Raw genomic sequence first — 16,592 nt, 5'->3', positions numbered from 1 at the left:
AGCAACATATCCTTCACAACGGGGCCAGACTCTCAATATTTAAATAATTAGCAGCCACTGAAGAACAAACTCCTAATAGATCTGAAATATGAGGAAATTAAATATAAGAAAATAAATACCGATATAAAAAATATAAGAAAAGTACTGTCCACTTCTTATAATTAGGAGGTGTTACCTAGTTTTGGGGTTTTTTTTAGTATTGAGGAAGGAATGTGTTTGTAGAAATCGAAATAAGACATTGGCAAGTAGGTCAGGGTGAGAAGTAATGCGTCCATTGGAATGAAAACTGGATGTTTCTACATCATTTGCCTATAGGTGGTGACCCTCCGCCTTTAACCTCCGAGCAACCTGTATAGACAGTTTCAAAATCGGGCAATGTATTTGCAGGGGAACAACGGTGTAGATTGGGCATTCCGTCGGTAGAACACCCTATGGTGTCACAGCTTTTCCAAAATGATATAATGAGCTAAAAAATAATACAAGCAATGATATACCAAGTAATAAGTATTTAGGAGCCGTGGCTACCTGGTTTCTGGGATTTCTTCCCATCTGGCCTTTCGTTGTTTCACACGGTCGCTTTAAAGAACTTGGCACCTCGCAAAGAAGGTTTTTAGAACTTTGGAATACTTTGTAAATTATTGGTCTTCAAGGAAGAATGTTTTTCTTCCCATGACATGCAATATAAATGGAAGTTTAACAGCAGATACACTGAGGACATTCATACTGAACTGTGTTTAGCGTGGTCCTTAGTGACATTTCAGGAACACTTAAATTACAGTTTACATGTACTTATGGATACCAAATAGTATGTTTATCCAAAGTAATTGATACAAAGGTTGGATATGTATTTTGTACCTAAAGGTTTGTGACAGTTACCGTGAGCGTAGGCCATGATGATCCAGGGGAAATCATATTACCTATGGGGCAGATTTTTCAGAGTGGACATAGTGCTGATGACTTCTTTCTTCTGGATTTTCCAAATTAATTATTTTACAGATTTTTTTTAGTGTCTGCTCTTTGGTCGAACGAATATTTCATGCATCCACCTATATTGTATGTTAAAAAAAACCTATTATTATCTGCTGTAATTTTTGTACTCCCCATATTAATGTAGGGAATTTTTAAACCTATCCTATCCTCTAGATTGTAAGCTCATTTGGGCACGGCCCTCCTCGCCTGTTCTTTCTGTTGAATTGTTATGTTATATACTACTTGTCAAGTCCTGTTTATCCATTGTACAGCGCTACGGAATATGATGGCGCTATATAAAACAACAAATACTAATAGTTTGCAAAATACTAGTGAAAATTGTAATGTTAGATCCTTGTCCTTCCCTTGACATAAAGTTCACCGTTTTTTTCTTACGTAGACGTATTGCTTTTTACCGAATACTGTAATTGACAGGGTCTGCAAGCTACACCGCCACTAATTAACCCGTTCCACGTCAGGACAGGGAAAAAAGAAAAGCAATGTGAGACTTTACTTGTCAATGGTAATCTCACATTTTATTAGACATCATTGACTCATAGAACGGGCAAGTATACACAGGCCTGGTGCCCGGCTCCCAAAGGAAAGCTATTAACCCTTCATTTAGAAGAACAGGATTGTGGCTTCAAAACCACCGTGCTTTCATAATACCCCAGCACTTAAGAGGTTAAACTTTCAGATTCTGATATTCATGTTATTTTCAATATAGATTTTTATCGTATGTATTTTTTTTTTCCCGGGCTTATTACGCATGGATTTGGAAAATACCCTCCAGGTTTTTTAATCAGATGCGATGTTATTGTGATATGAGCTTTTTTTTTTTTTTTTTTTTTTAATTTGCCACTGTCTGCGGAATCCCGATTCATTTGTACGCTTCTAATAAAAATAAAACAAAAAACAGGCCTGCTCTATTGACCTCCTGTACTAAATCATACAGGAGGGACAAAACCTTTCACTCCCCATAACTCCAGGGATAATAAAGAGATCAGATCTCAAAATGATGCTAGAAATGGCAGAAAAAGTTCACTTCATTGTGCAGCAGAAATAATTAGCTCTTTTTTTCCGGACCGGCCACCAATTTATTGCTGCTGCCGACCTCCGATGGATGTTTTTCTTTTTAAGTATATGTCTCGTTAATCTCCAATACACTGATCGCTGGTTAATTACTAATTAGGGGTTTCATCCGGAGCACACTTTATAAATTGAAGGTACGGTAAAGGTTTATAACAACTCTTATGCTAAAAGTAAATGGCAACAGGTACTGTACAAAAACTGGTTTTCCTCCCATATTCTTAAAACGTATTGTAATAATCCTTGCCCTGGATATCTATATTATATGCACGTTGCGCTCATTCATGTATCTTTCCTATCATTCATTGACTTGTGATTTCTTAATGAATGGAAGGAATAAATAATTGCAATATTTATAATTACTAAATTACACTGAAATGGGAAAAAATTCCCAGAGAAGGTCAATATGTATTTTTTATGCGTTTGCGCTGCTGAGTGTTCTAAATTCGGTTGAATTTAGGTTTAGTGCATAAACACATATAGGGTTAATTAAGTAAGGGGATAATGGGCAGGAGAGTTTCACCAGTGCGATGCTCCTTCTGCAAACAATATGGCATCATACATGAAGTTATACTAGATCAGATAAACATTTTTTTTAGAAACATATACCCTTGGTTGTAAAAATCAATGACAGGCCTTTCATTTAAATGTACAAAACACTAAAGCATTCTTCTTTGTATCCAAGACAAAATATCTTTACTAAAAATATTATCATCTTTTACTTCTGTGATTCTTTTTTTACCAAAATGCTCAAATCCCATGTTATCAAATGGGAATAAACGCGACATACAGTAATTTTTCTTATCTTTTATGAATATGCTGAGCTTTTGTTTTAATTCAAAATCATTTACCTAAAAAAAATAATATATATATATATATATATATAAATTATAAATTAAAAATGAATAAAACTTGAAATTTCTCCAGATATATACTAGCTGTATATACAGCTGCCGAGGGAACCATGAATGGGTTAACACTCGCGGTAATCTTGGGATAGAATGAGTGGCAGAAACACTGATTTAATAGCCTGGATTGTATGAGAGATAGTTAGATGTCCTCGCTGTTATTAGCTTTCACAATGAGCTCTACCGGCTCATGAAGAGCAAGCGATAGAAATATAATTATATTTTCTTACTAATCTAATAAGGAGAGATAGTGGGACTTGCCTGGTTAATTTCCCAGCTTGGAGCGGAGGCTGGTTTTTACACCACTCTTGCTGGGAATAAAAGCAGGGAGGGGTATGGTGGGAAGGTATTATAATTTTAATCTTCCCTCGCTAGCCAGCCAAAGATATCTCTCTCCTTCAGATTGGAGGAAGGTAATTCAGTATCTGCGGGTGAAACGGGAAGGGGGTATCACAGCATAATCCTGACGTGTCTCTTAAAGGGGTAAAATACTGCTAATTTCACCCTGCCAGACTCATTGAGTTATTTTTCACTTGGATCCATCATTAGGGCATGAGCCTACCAGTTATGTGTGCTGAGACCAACAAGGAGAGCATTGCATGTTGATATTGTCAAGCATGGAGTCCATATAATTCATTTTGCTCTTAGTAGCCGGTTCTTTGCTTGGCTACCCCCTACCTCTTACTGTGCAGCATCCATCTAATATGCTGAGCGCCTGGATATGACATCATACCCCAGCGAGATGCATCTGAGCCAGGAAGTATGATCACTATGGAGGCTCTACCAGTTAGGCACAGTGGTCTATAGTGTATTGGGTCCGGTTACAACGGACATCTCAAATCTTCCCAACCGGCCCAAGGACAAGTGGTATGCCGGAGAGAATGATCGCCGAATAGGGTGATCAGGCGCCCAGTTATGTGTTACTCTTGGCCTAGATGAGAGAACCCCACTGAAGAAACCCAGCACATTTGCCACTCAAGGAAGCCTTATCTTTGGCACTAATAACTAGTATATCTCTGACCAAAGGAATAGAAATATAGTCGATGAGAACCGTCAGCTTCTCAAATCTGCCCAATGATGACCTTTTGCAAATCTTCCAACCTTACTTGGTACTTTGTCTTGTCTTAGATTCAGGATAGCTTTCTGCTTATCCCATGAAGCCTTAAATTCCTTCTGTGATCGAGCACCGATTCCAAATAAATTACGAAGCTGCCTTTACTATGTGTAGAGAATAATTATATTTTTTCCAATTCCTATTTATTAATTTAAGATATGATTTAGACATAATATGTAGTTTAATGTAAGAAATAAATTATTTGTGCCCGAGATGACATTTGCTTTTGGATGCTGTAACCTGAACTCTTTTGTCTGCTACTTATATGTGGTCCAAAAGTTTGAACTACAGTATAATACCAATCCTTATTCTGTTTGTATTTTACTTCATTCATGTACCTGCCAATCATTCTTACCAATCTTTATTTCAAGTTCTGTGCCGACATTAAAGCTGAACTGTAGTTCCAAAATATGGAAAACCATCACGTCAGTCCATCGCCTCCAATAGAACTTCACAGAACATAAAACATTCTAAACTCGCCTTGCCAAAAAGCAAATTTTCTCACTGCTATAAAACTTGAATCTACCTGAATGGGAATAATTTGCATGCGCGTAGACAACCCCCGCTGCTACTGGCACTTCTGCCGGCACTCGGTGATAGGCGCCCGGTGTAAATGCTGGCAAGCGGAGATTACCAGACAGGAGAGTCCGGGTCCTCTGCAGCGCTGCGGGGGATCTGGATCTTAGTATCATAGTCAGACCTCTATTTGAGGCCTGATTATAAGACGACCCGGATTATAAAACCTCATCTTATAATCGAGCAAATACGGTATAAATGGTTAAAAATTCTAGTTTTAACGCACAAATTTGCAGTCGACCGACACACATCACAGTGAATTTACAAGTACCTCTTGGCAAAAGCCTTATTTGCCAGTTGAGAAATCAGGCCCTTCCGCGTCCCTCTCCTCCTCTCCATATATACTGGAGCATTAGGAGTGATGTAGCAGCGGCGGGGTGAATTAGATGCCCCGCTGACATGCAAGCATTAGTTATTTTGTTATAATGTTCAAACAACATGACAACTTTTTTCCCTAAGGCCGGTTAGATGCATTGCAGGAAACTGATCGAGCAGGTACCGTATGGTGTGAATATTTACATCCAAACTGCACAGCTCTTATTTTTCCATTTAGGGATTACAATTTTGTGAATATTTTTAACCCTGTCAGTGTTAGAGGACCAAGCTCGCAATTGCCTCCTAACTCTTTTAACTCTCATTACCTTTTATTAAGTTTCATGTGGTCCTCGTTGCAAATGCATGGGGGGAATTCTACAGAATGCCTATTGACTAGGGCTTTATAATCTCCCCACTTTTGTAAGATGAAGCTCAGTCAATGAACTCTGTCCTATACAAGAGCTCAGGTGTCCAGCGTTCCTGGTCCTGCTTCCGGTGTTCCTGGTTTCAGACCCGAAGTTCCAGGCGCCTCCACGCTTGCTGTTCTGAAACCAGGAACGCTGCAAGCAGAACCAGAAATGCTGGACACGTGAGCTCTTACACAGAGTACAATAACTGAGCAAATACCTGATTAGCGGGCTGAAAGCTAGGGGATAGCTGGATGGAATAAAACAGCCATCTAGTGGCTACAGGGATACGAGGACTGGCTCTAAAAGACAGTTCACCGGTACCAGTCCTGGTGCAACCGTGACATAGGGAAGTCCTTCAACATGTCTTTAGATAGATATTTCTATTGTATCATATTTGCATCTTTCTGCTCATTGTCTTTTTTTAACCATACACACTACAGCCCTTGTGCTTCTATAACTGTATGCATAGGTAGGGGCCAGCAACATATTCTGGCCTTGGTTCACCAACTAGGCCTAGGCCTTGGGCAGCAGCCCCTCTGCCTCAAGATGTCCCTTTTGAGTGCCACTGCTCATTGGCCCGGTAACGAGGGAGATCTCTGAGCCGGAACAGCCTCCATAGAGTACTTTAGAAGGCATTGTGCAAATAAACTTAGTTGTGTCACAGAAAAACATAGCAGGGTTTATTCACTAAAAAGCTGAAGCTGTCTTGGGTTGACTACCAATAACGGAGTCTCCTTGGTTTCATAGAATAGCGATTTTCAGGCTCCCTTGCTATATTAGTTCTTCGCTCCAAATTAACTAGCGCCGTCCCATACAGTTCGGGGTCAGGGATTTTTATGCCTTGCGGGTCCGCCACAGGCTAACTCACATTTCTCACAAAATATTCTGCATTGCTCGTTCCCGCATTAGTTTCTACCCGGTGTCCCTGGATCGCTAAAGGCGCTAAGAATGATAGATTTCCTCTGGGGCTTCCATTGAATTCTCCACATTCTACAATTCCTTTGTCGCTTGATGTTTTTTATTATTTTTTTTTTTAGAAGTGGCACAATGCTGTGGAGCAGACAGGCTTCCCGTAACATAGGTTATCACGGTCTTTATTACAATTTAAGCCTTGGAGATTATCATATACTCCGGAGGTTTGTAAAAATGCCTTTTTTCCCCCAAAAGAATGAATGTTCTGCTTTTCATGTAATCCGTCCTTGCCGTAATGGTTCTGTCTTTGAAATTACATTAATTTGCATCTTGTTGTAACTATTATTGTTCAATTGTATGGTAAGTGGAATGTCTCGAATGATAAATTATTTTTTGCTATCTGGAATAAATAACGGAACAGAATATAGAAAAGAAAGTTTTAGAAACCTTGCAAAGAACTATTTACCACTCTACCATTTTCTAATTACACAGTGGCATTATATCTTATATATAAATTTATATAAAGTTATGTTTCGGGATGACCATGTGCTATACCCACAATGTACTGCTTGACCGCTGGTAGAACTCAAATATTAAGGGGGGGGGTTGCCTTTATTTTTTTGAATAATACAATATTAATAGCCCTGACGCTTAAGTTGAATGTACAGGAATACCAATAAAGAACGCATATTAACCCCTTAATGACAAAGCCCGTACATGTATGGGCTCAAAATGCATTGTTTTTAATGGGTTAAGGGACCGCCCATTGTCCTTAAGGGGTTAAACTATTCTTTGACTTGTTTGTAAATAAATAACCATACTTACCTTTGGGAGAAGCCGCAACTCTCAAAGTGGTTTTAATGATTTTGACTGCTTAAAGTAGCCAATCAGTGGCAAAAAAAAGTCCTTCTGTTTGAATGAACACTTTAACGAGGATAGTCACCTATCATAATTATTGAAGAGTTTATGATGTTGGAGTGTTCCTTTAAGAGAAAGGACTACAGACATCTTTTAAACAGAACCTTGTTTGGAATTTTCCGGATTGGTTTGGCCCAACACGGGGGTGTTCTGTGTCATCTGCTCATTGGCATTTGTGAAGAAAAGCTTGGTTTGTCCCCATGGATTTTGCACGGCTTTCCAGAGATAAATGAGGGTCCTGCTATCCATCCCAACCTTTTGTTCATATTGTGTGCGATTGCTGTAGTCCGAGGAGCGTTATTTTTCACCCTCTTGTAAAGCATGTTTGTAAATCCGCTGGGCCATTCTAGCTCTGCCAGTCCATGTTAATTCGAGCCTTTTGTGCTGTTACATGGCCTTTGCTGAAGCTGCAATGGGCTGTTCGTGCAGATAAGGTATAACACTAAAGCATGTTTTTTGTGTCCTCATTTTTGCAGTATTCCGCTGAATTGTTGGCTGTTGTCCGCCTCCCCTTCATTCATCCAAGTTATCTCCTGAATGTTGTCGACAACGAGGAGCTGATAAAGTCATCAGAGGCTTGCCGGGACCTAGTCAATGAAGCAAAGAGATATCACATGCTTCCACATGCTCGGCAAGAGATGCAGACCCCACGGACCAGGCCAAGGTTATCAGCAGGTAAAGGAAGAGAGCGGAAGACCTATAATGAAATAAACCATTAATACTGGTGTTTATATCGGCCTCTGTTATCGAACATAAGCCCCCATAATTCTCAGCGAGCCACGTATTGACTATGTATGTGGGGTCTTCAACTCCTGAAAGGTCTTGTTCTACACTATTCTGGTGGGACCTGCACTCGATTAGGTGTCAGGACTTAGCGGAAACCCATTCCGTGGGCAACAATTTCTTAGAAAATGTGCAGTTATTGCAAATTAGGGGAAAAGTCAATAAGAACTATCTTAGAACGTAACATTTTTAGCTCTCCGAAAGATCCTTTCACCTGGTGATATTTCAGGTCTTTTATGGGCAGCGATCTGTAAAATACAATGTCTCTCATTTCCAGTGATAGTTTACGTGTTCGAGAGATCACACCTGTGTATCATTTTTGCCGTTTAAAGGTGTTGCTGAAGTAATTGTCCTAGTCGGAGGTCGGCAGATGATCGGAATGAATCAGAGAACGCTGACGGCCGTCACTTGTTTAAATCCTCAAATAAACAAATGGTACCCGCTGGCCAGTCTACCTTTCTATGACCGCGAGTTCTTCAGTGTTGTGAGCGCAGGAGACAACATCTACCTTTCAGGTGACTATTAATGAGACGTAAAAGTGAACAGATGGTTTGGTGTATTTTGCCATAGCTGCCAACAGTCCTGGCAATATGGCACATGTCTCCATGCATAGTGCTGAAGTCAGGCATTGTATATGCTAAAAAAAAAAGGGGAATAAACATGGTTACAGAGATGTTCTGGATAAACACAAGCTGTGATGTCTTTTTAATTATCATTATTTCTACGGTAGCTTACTAAATGCATAGCAAATGTACTGGTAGAAAGACATTCTGTACAGAAAAAAAAGTATTTTCATCTACAGTGGGCTTTTTACAATCCCACCCTGTACATGGAATGCGTCTTTGGATTGTGATACACACCCTGCTCACAGTCACAAGGCGCAGAAGAGAGATGCAAGCAAAAAACTAATGCAATTGTTCAAAAGTTTGGGGTCGCTTGGCTGTTTTCATGGAAAACAAGGCAATTTCGGGTTGTAACATAATTACAAAAGGGTTTTCTAACCATCAATAAGCCTTTTAAACTTAAACTTGGATCAGAGAACACAACGTGATATTGGAACACAGGAGTGATGAGAGTGATAAAGGAGCGATGGGAGTGATAAAGGAGTGATGAGAGTGATAAAGGAGTGATGGGAGTGATAAAGGGCCTCTGTACGCATATGAAGATATTCCATTAAAGATCCACCGTTTCCAGCTACAATAGTCATTTTGGACAAAACCCAGGAAATCTGTAAGTGACCCCAAACTTTTGTGTGCACTAGTGTGCATCGCACTATATACTTGCTAGGAGTTTTCCAACATTTTATTTTTTGGTAATTCTGACGCACCTTCATTGCCTGGACTGCCGTCACATTTCCTTAATCCATTTAGTAGTGAACCATACCAACCCATTGGCAGGTTTTAATTGTTCTCCCAGAAAAAGTAGAAAAAAAACAAAACCAAAAAACGTAAGTCAGAAAAATTGGCAGCATTATGCGTTTTCACTGTTCCTAGGAGAACAACCATATGTTTATTCTCTTTTTTTCCCCAGGTTTGGGCTTTTTGTTCTGACTTCAACTATGTTTCCATGTTACTGGAACCAATGCTCTTCTGGCAACACAATCTCATTATTTTAGAAGTTTGCAATTGTGTTTCCCTCATTACTGTTATATATCACTGGCCAGAGTTAAAAAAGATGCCACTCCATAAATCTAAAATGTTATAGGTTACCCATTTTGTTGATCCAAAAGAAGCTAAAAAAATTACTAAATTATACTTACAGCCAAATTTGGCTGTTAGGGAAAGAAAAATCCTTAATGACTTGGCGGTCGGATTCCTACCTGGATGAAACACCATCATCAATTTAAATTATTACAGCCATGTTTGTCGTACGATGCCAGCTAAACCTCTATTGGAGGCTCATACCTTAAAGTCAACCTGTCACCGACAGAAAATGTGACATTAATCAAAACGCCCTGCTGCTTACGTTGATTCACTTATTACATCTCATTTAGGAAATGTTGTAGTGGAACAGGTATAAAAAATAGCATCAGAATTTACCATTAACGCAATAGAGATATCATATGAATGTAATTGGGCAATGGGGGGGGTAAGATTTTTCCATTGTGGGCCATATGTGACACCCTTCCCAACATTCAGGGTTATCTTTCTCCACTTCTTGGTTGTTTCCCCCTCTCCCCTTCTTACTTTGCCCCCCTTTTTTATTTTGTCCCCCCTTCTCATTTATTTAGTTTTTCACTCTTTCCCCTCACTATCCGATTTCCTCTTCTCCCCCTTTATTATTTAATTACTCCTCTGCCACCTTACTACTTCCCCCCCCTAACCACTTATTAATCTCCCCTCATTATTTCATTCCCCCTTCCTTATTATTTAATTCGCCCTCTCTCCTCTTACTATTTAATCCCCCCTCCCCTTATTTCATTTCTGCCTCTCCCCCTTTATTATTTTATTTTCCCCTCTCTCCCTTTATCATTTAATTTCTGCCTTTCACACCTAATTATTTCAATTTCTATCTCCCCTTATTATTTCATTGCCCCTCTCTCGTCTTATTACTTCATTCCCCCTCTCTCGTCTTATTACTTCATTCCCCCTCTCTCGTCTTATTATTTCATTCCCCCTCTCTCGTCTTATTATTTCATTCCCCCTCTCCCATCTTATTATTTCATTTCTGCCTTTCACACCTAATTATTTTGATTTCCATCTTCTCCATTCTTATCTCAATTTCCCCCTCTTCCCCCTTATTATTTAATTTCCCCCTCGCCCCCCCTATTATTTAATTTGCTCCATGTTACTGTATTCCTGTAACCCTCCTTATGTTCCCTATTTCTCCTCTGTCCCATTCTGCGTTATAACCCCACACACACACACATGCACTCGCACACATGCACATACACACACGCACACATACACACATGCACACACGCACACACACGCACACTTTGTTTCCCAGCCACAGGCGGTGGGAGCTGCAGTCACGTTTTGCGTGACCCTCTTTGAAATGGTTTTCCAGATAGGGTTTCGGTATATTTACTTCTTCTCGTCTTATGAAATAACGCACCGAATCTCAACAAAGTCAATTTCATGTTAACACCGCAGTAACTGGAAACTCATTCAGATTTTTTTAATGCAGTCTAAGTAAATAACACAGTCAATATGTGTACATTATGCAGTAGCCAGAAATTGATTTAATAGCATGAATAGCGTCCGTCGCCTGTAATAGTCCCCCATAAATTATACAATATCTCTTTACAGCAGTAGGTTGGAAATGAAAAGGAATCCACAGAGGCCACGGAGCGCGGCCCTCGTAAACAATGCTATATGTGTTCTTTTACATTTACATATATTAATGCGCCAAGAAAAAAAAACGGCGTGACTCTTGTTTAAAACGGTAGAGCGATCCGGGATATAGGCGCATGCTATTGAAACACATTACGTATACATTAGGTTTTTATTTATTACAGCAGTGCTATTTAGGGATGATTGAATGAATTGTTAACAGCGCCTGGTAAAGGTGCGGAATATATCATTATTATAGCGCCTTGTTTTGAACATTGTGAGGATCTGTCACATCCCAGCATATTCATAGGAAAAAAATTATGACAAGGATATTAATCAAGTAAATAGAATGTCGGTCTTGGGTTTATACACTGGTTATACTGGACTACAGTAAATATTGTTGAATATTTAGAGTCATTTTAATGTTACAATAGGGCTAATTTGGCATTATTACATGCCTCCCAACTGTCCCGCTTTGCATGGGGCAGTCCAGATTTTGCCATTCTACCTGTCCCATTTTTCAGGACAGAGGTAGGGTACGGTGGTTTTTGGGACCACAATCGCACGGTCTGATTCCATTCTCTGGTGTCAGGGACATCGGAGAATGCATACTGCACATGCGCAGCACTGCCAGTGACGCAATTTGTGCGCAGCACTGCCAGTGATGCCGGACCTCCCAGGCTTCAACCCCGGCATCCCAATGCGCCGAAGTATGTTAAAATGGTGGATCAGAGGTTTCCTTGTCTGTATGGGGGATGTAGCAAGCTGCATGGGGGAAGGTAAAAAGTGATGGAATTGGGTGAAGACAGACAGGAAGTGGGCAAGGCTACAAATAACGCCCCCAAACTGGCAATCTAAAGGTACCCTGCCAAACAGCCGCCAATCCTAGAGCTCCAGGCAAAGCCATTGTATTTTCAGGCATTATTTAAAAAGAAAAAATGTTATATTAAATACAGGACCCCAGGCCCAGACTCCTACTTCAAATCCCATCTTTGTGTAGTGTGTAGCCATTAGCTGGATACATGCGCTGTATGCTGCACACATATGTGACAGCCTACGTGTGCCATTTTATCAGCGGCTGGCCTTAAAGTGCCAAGATCCTTTCCTGTGTCTCTGCAAACACTGTACAAGCAGTCTACGATCTCGCAGCACGGACACTCAAATGCCAGGACATCCTAACCGGCCATTTTTCATGTCGTGTCAGAAGGCTGCCGTCTGCAGTAACAGCCATAACCGCACCTGTAACCAGACTAATACCTGAAATAGTTAATAATTTGCTGACTCCCTCTAACAGAATGTTTGTGATCTGATAATTTAGACATGAGCTTCATGACCGGTGTGCCAGGTGAATAAAATCAGCATCGGGGTGTATATAACTTTGTAACGTTGTTGGAATTTGCAGGTGAAGGAAGCCTACTGTTGTAACTACCTGTTCCTTGGAATATACATGTGTGTAAATGGATTGGTGGGTCCTTCTCTTGAGTGCCGACAGATTACGTAGTGTAGTACAATAGGGGGTACGTCTGACAGAAAATGGATGGGATCAGGAGTCAGTTGGGAAGGCTGGTCCCACACCATGAAAAACCAAGTGTGGAAGGAACACAGGCTTTCCCCCCTCATACTCCCTTCCATAGTAATCAGCATTTATGGCCAGACCTTGGCTTAGCTTGCCCCCCAGGACAAAAAGTACCCTCTCGTGTACTTTAATATAAAGTATTCTTTCATAAACAAAAATATTCCATGCAGGGCCGGCCCAAGGCAAAATGCCGCCTGGGGCGAATTTTAAAATGCTGCCCCCCCCTTATCTACCCTTCCTCTCCCTCCGTCCCTGCCGCCCCCCCCCCCCTTATCTACCCTTCCTCTCCCTCCGTCCTTGCCGCCCCCCTCCTTTCAGCAGTCCTGCAGCGAGTCTCCCTGTTCGGTCTCGGTGCCGGCTTGTAATGCTGAGCGCCGGAAATCTTCCGGCACTCAGCACTACAAGCCAGCACCGAGACCGAACAGGGAGACTCGCCGCAGAGGAGAGAGCGAGGGGCGCCGAGCGGTACTGACAGCGGCGCCCCTTTCTCTCTCTTTCGCTTTAAAAAAAAAAAAAAAAGGGCTTGGGGCGGCCCCTTCAAGAGTGCCGCCACTTCAAGAGTGCCGCCTGGAGCGGTTGCCCCACTCGGCTCCATTGTCGGGCCGGCCCTGATTCCATGCCATAGATTCTACTGGTCATTCCATCTTTTAGAAAGCTCCCCAGGCTTTTTTTTTTGGTCTACAGCCACCCATGAAAGCGGAAATCAGTCTATGGCCCTATAGTGAATTCGACAACAAGAACTATGGCCATAAATTCACACCAAAAACCCTTATATTGCAGTAAAACCAAAATATAGGAGATCAATACTCTTGCTCGATATGACATTTCTAAAGCCGGAGCGAACCCTGATTGTTTGGCTACAAAGTAATTATATTTTACATAATATCATATACTTAAGTTAATAGTTTCCCTCTATTTATGGTGGAACACAGCTGCATGGCTCGCGGTACTCTCAAGGGCACTTAAAGAGCCTAGATTCTATATTTTTGGAATCTTTCCCCCTGTATGAACTAAACATTTATTAATTTATCCATTATTATAACGGCTGTTGGATGTAATATTTTCCAAGAGACGTTTGCATTGCATTTGGTTGATCCCAGAGGTAATTCAGAATACGGGCCGACTACCTCCAACTGGACCGTGCCTGTTAATAAACATTTTATTTTTAAGATGATCGTGAAACGTTGCGGAACACAGATTTATAGTTTATGAGACGGAGCATAAGAGCCGTTTTCAGTTAAAAGGGCCGATAGCTTTCTCTGTTGCGGACATGTAAATAGGAAAACAAGATGCTTCTGATTTACATAGGCCAGGTTTTTTTTAAGGCTTTAGGGGTCAGTTCCTCTGATGCGGTCAGAAGAACGTTTGATGAAGAATGAAGCAATGTCACTATATTGAATGTTTTTGAGGAGGACTAAAAGCCATAAAGACTTCAGCAAATGTGCTGCGTATCTTCTGTGTTCCTTCTTTTTTGGGGGGGTAATACAGCAATAACCATCATTTCCAAGGTTCTGGATAGTTTGCTGGGTCATAATGTGACAATGAGGTCACATGCACCTACATGATGTCACTGTGATATCGTTTCGTTTATTATGTCACTTCATAGCCAGGACTGAACTAGCAAGAAGGACATATTTCTCTAAATGTCTCCCGGTTTTGTTTCGGTGGCATTGGAAATCATTTCCTCCAAGCAAAACAAGCAAGAAAATATAATACTCATAAATGGAAACATAACCCAATGCCGACGGCCCATAATCCTAAATCTATATCAATTGGAGTCATTAAGGGATCTGAATGTGATTGTACACATGGAAAGAAACTGAGACTGCCCTGAAACCTCACGCGGGAGGGAGACAATTACATTGTGTTTTATCTTCGGAGTCCTTATTTTATTATACTGGCCTTTTATGAAATTTCTTTTTTTTCCATTATTTATTAATGCTTGACTCAGTCCATTCCCTGAATACCCAGAAGACCGCCATGCAATAGTTTCCTTATACAGCAGATGTTCGTACTTCATAACTAAAACTTTGTGAACTGGTCTGCATCATATTTCTCACGACGAGGTAGAGAAGGACTTTTTTCAACACCATGACATCACTATGTATTATGAAGGGGCAACCCTAGAGGGCCACACCTTTAAGAAGGGCTAAGCCGGCCCTGTTTAATGCATAAATAATGCCATAAAATACAATAGTGTATTTTACCATTTAAAAACAAAAAAAAATAACAAAAAAAATAATAAATAAAAATAATTTTTACGTGTTTAGATTAAAATTACATTTTTTGCGATGCTTAAATCACAGCAGCTCCTGAGTTTTTAAGGATATGTTGTACAGATATTTAAGGATATGCCTTATAATAAATAAATTTGAGATGCCCCACTTTTTTATGTTAATTGATGGAAATAGAAGAATTATATTAGATTTTTTTTTATACATTGCACTTAAATTATGATGTGCGGATCTTAAAAATGTTCATGCTTGACATAACAACGAACAGTAATGACAATGGAAATACAAGAAATAGTTTGGCTGGGTCCAAGCAAGTGACCCATGTTAGCGATTGTGCCAAACGTGTATTTACGTTCTAAGAAATGTGGATAAACCGAAAGACTTGACAGGAAAATGACACATTTAACACGGGCAGTATATTTTTACAGATAGAATGGGCTTTTTAATAAAAGGATGGCCGTAGCGGCCTTTGATCTTGCAAAAAGGGAAGCAAAAGTTATTGAGAAGCTGGAGGTCGCACCACTTTATATAAAAATACTGTAGATGGGCTCTTTTACTTGAAAAGTAAAGCTGTTTCTGCAGTGGAATGTTTCAAGGAGAACTTTTTCTCAATAATGGGCTGTTTTTTTATTTCAAATGAGTTGTAGTTTTTGCCCCATAATATATTGTCTTCAGGCAGCTGCATACATTGGATGAGTCCCAGTCTACTCAACAAACACCCTGACTCCTTACCATTCTGCCTCGGGGGAACAAAATAGAATGGCTTGGTCTTAATCACCTAGCCGGGCACACTAGTGAAAGTCTAAAGAGGAACGGACTTCATTAGCATTGCCATAAAGCAGCAGCTCAGTGTGGTGATTGCACAGGCAAAGTCACCCAGAAGATCACATGACTGACAACAATGGCGGCCTCCAGGTCTGCAGATAAAGGGATTAATTTAGAACAAAATTAGGTAAAACCTGTTTTATCACCAATGCCGACCGACATTACTGTATACAGCGCTGGGGTTTATGCTAATTTAGTTGTCACTTTGCCTCATCACCAATCAGAATACTACATTCATAATTAGGATGTAAAAAAACTCCATAAATGATGTTAAACATTTTTTTTGCAGATATATTAAATATCAGATTTAGACTAAGCGCTGAGAACATACTGTTTCCGGGTACTCTGCCTTTACTTTTTTGTAGTGTTCTATAGGATAAAAATATCCTGCTTGACCCCCCGTGACCCTTATCTCATACCCATTATTTTCCACAAGCTTTACCCTTTAGCTATAGAAGCAATAACCTTTTTTTTTTTACAGGCATTGGATTTGTTCAACGATAAAACTTGTAACGGGAATGTTTTATTAAATCAGACAAAAAGCAATTGGGTTACAGGTCCTTCTACTGAAAATGGCTTGAGATATTTAAGGGAAGGAGTTGAGGCGTACTTAAGTGTCCCACATCACTGAACTTCTCTTTTCCGTTTTAAAGGAGTTATAAGATGATGGATATATGTTTTACATTTC

General features: G+C 40.2%; 1 protein-coding gene across 1 annotated transcript in view; it reads left to right on the top strand.

Annotated features, from left to right (window-relative positions):
- The window catches only part of LOC149288317 (kelch-like protein 29), a 234,269-nt gene that overhangs the window by 177,542 nt on the left and 40,135 nt on the right, over positions 1–16,592 (top strand). The window contains exons 7-8 of the mRNA XM_089491867.1: positions 7,688–7,886; positions 8,327–8,509. Of these exons, the coding sequence (XP_089347993.1) occupies positions 7,688–7,886; positions 8,327–8,509 (382 nt within the window). The remainder of the gene's footprint in view (positions 1–7,687; positions 7,887–8,326; positions 8,510–16,592) is intronic.

Source organism: Sceloporus occidentalis, unplaced genomic scaffold (genome assembly GCF_023333645.1).
Source record: "Sceloporus occidentalis isolate IW3139 unplaced genomic scaffold, rSceOcc1.0.p SCAF_52, whole genome shotgun sequence".
In the NCBI taxonomy this organism is placed as follows: Eukaryota; Metazoa; Chordata; class Lepidosauria; order Squamata; family Phrynosomatidae; genus Sceloporus; species Sceloporus occidentalis.
This window is presented reverse-complemented; position numbering and strand designations above follow the sequence as displayed.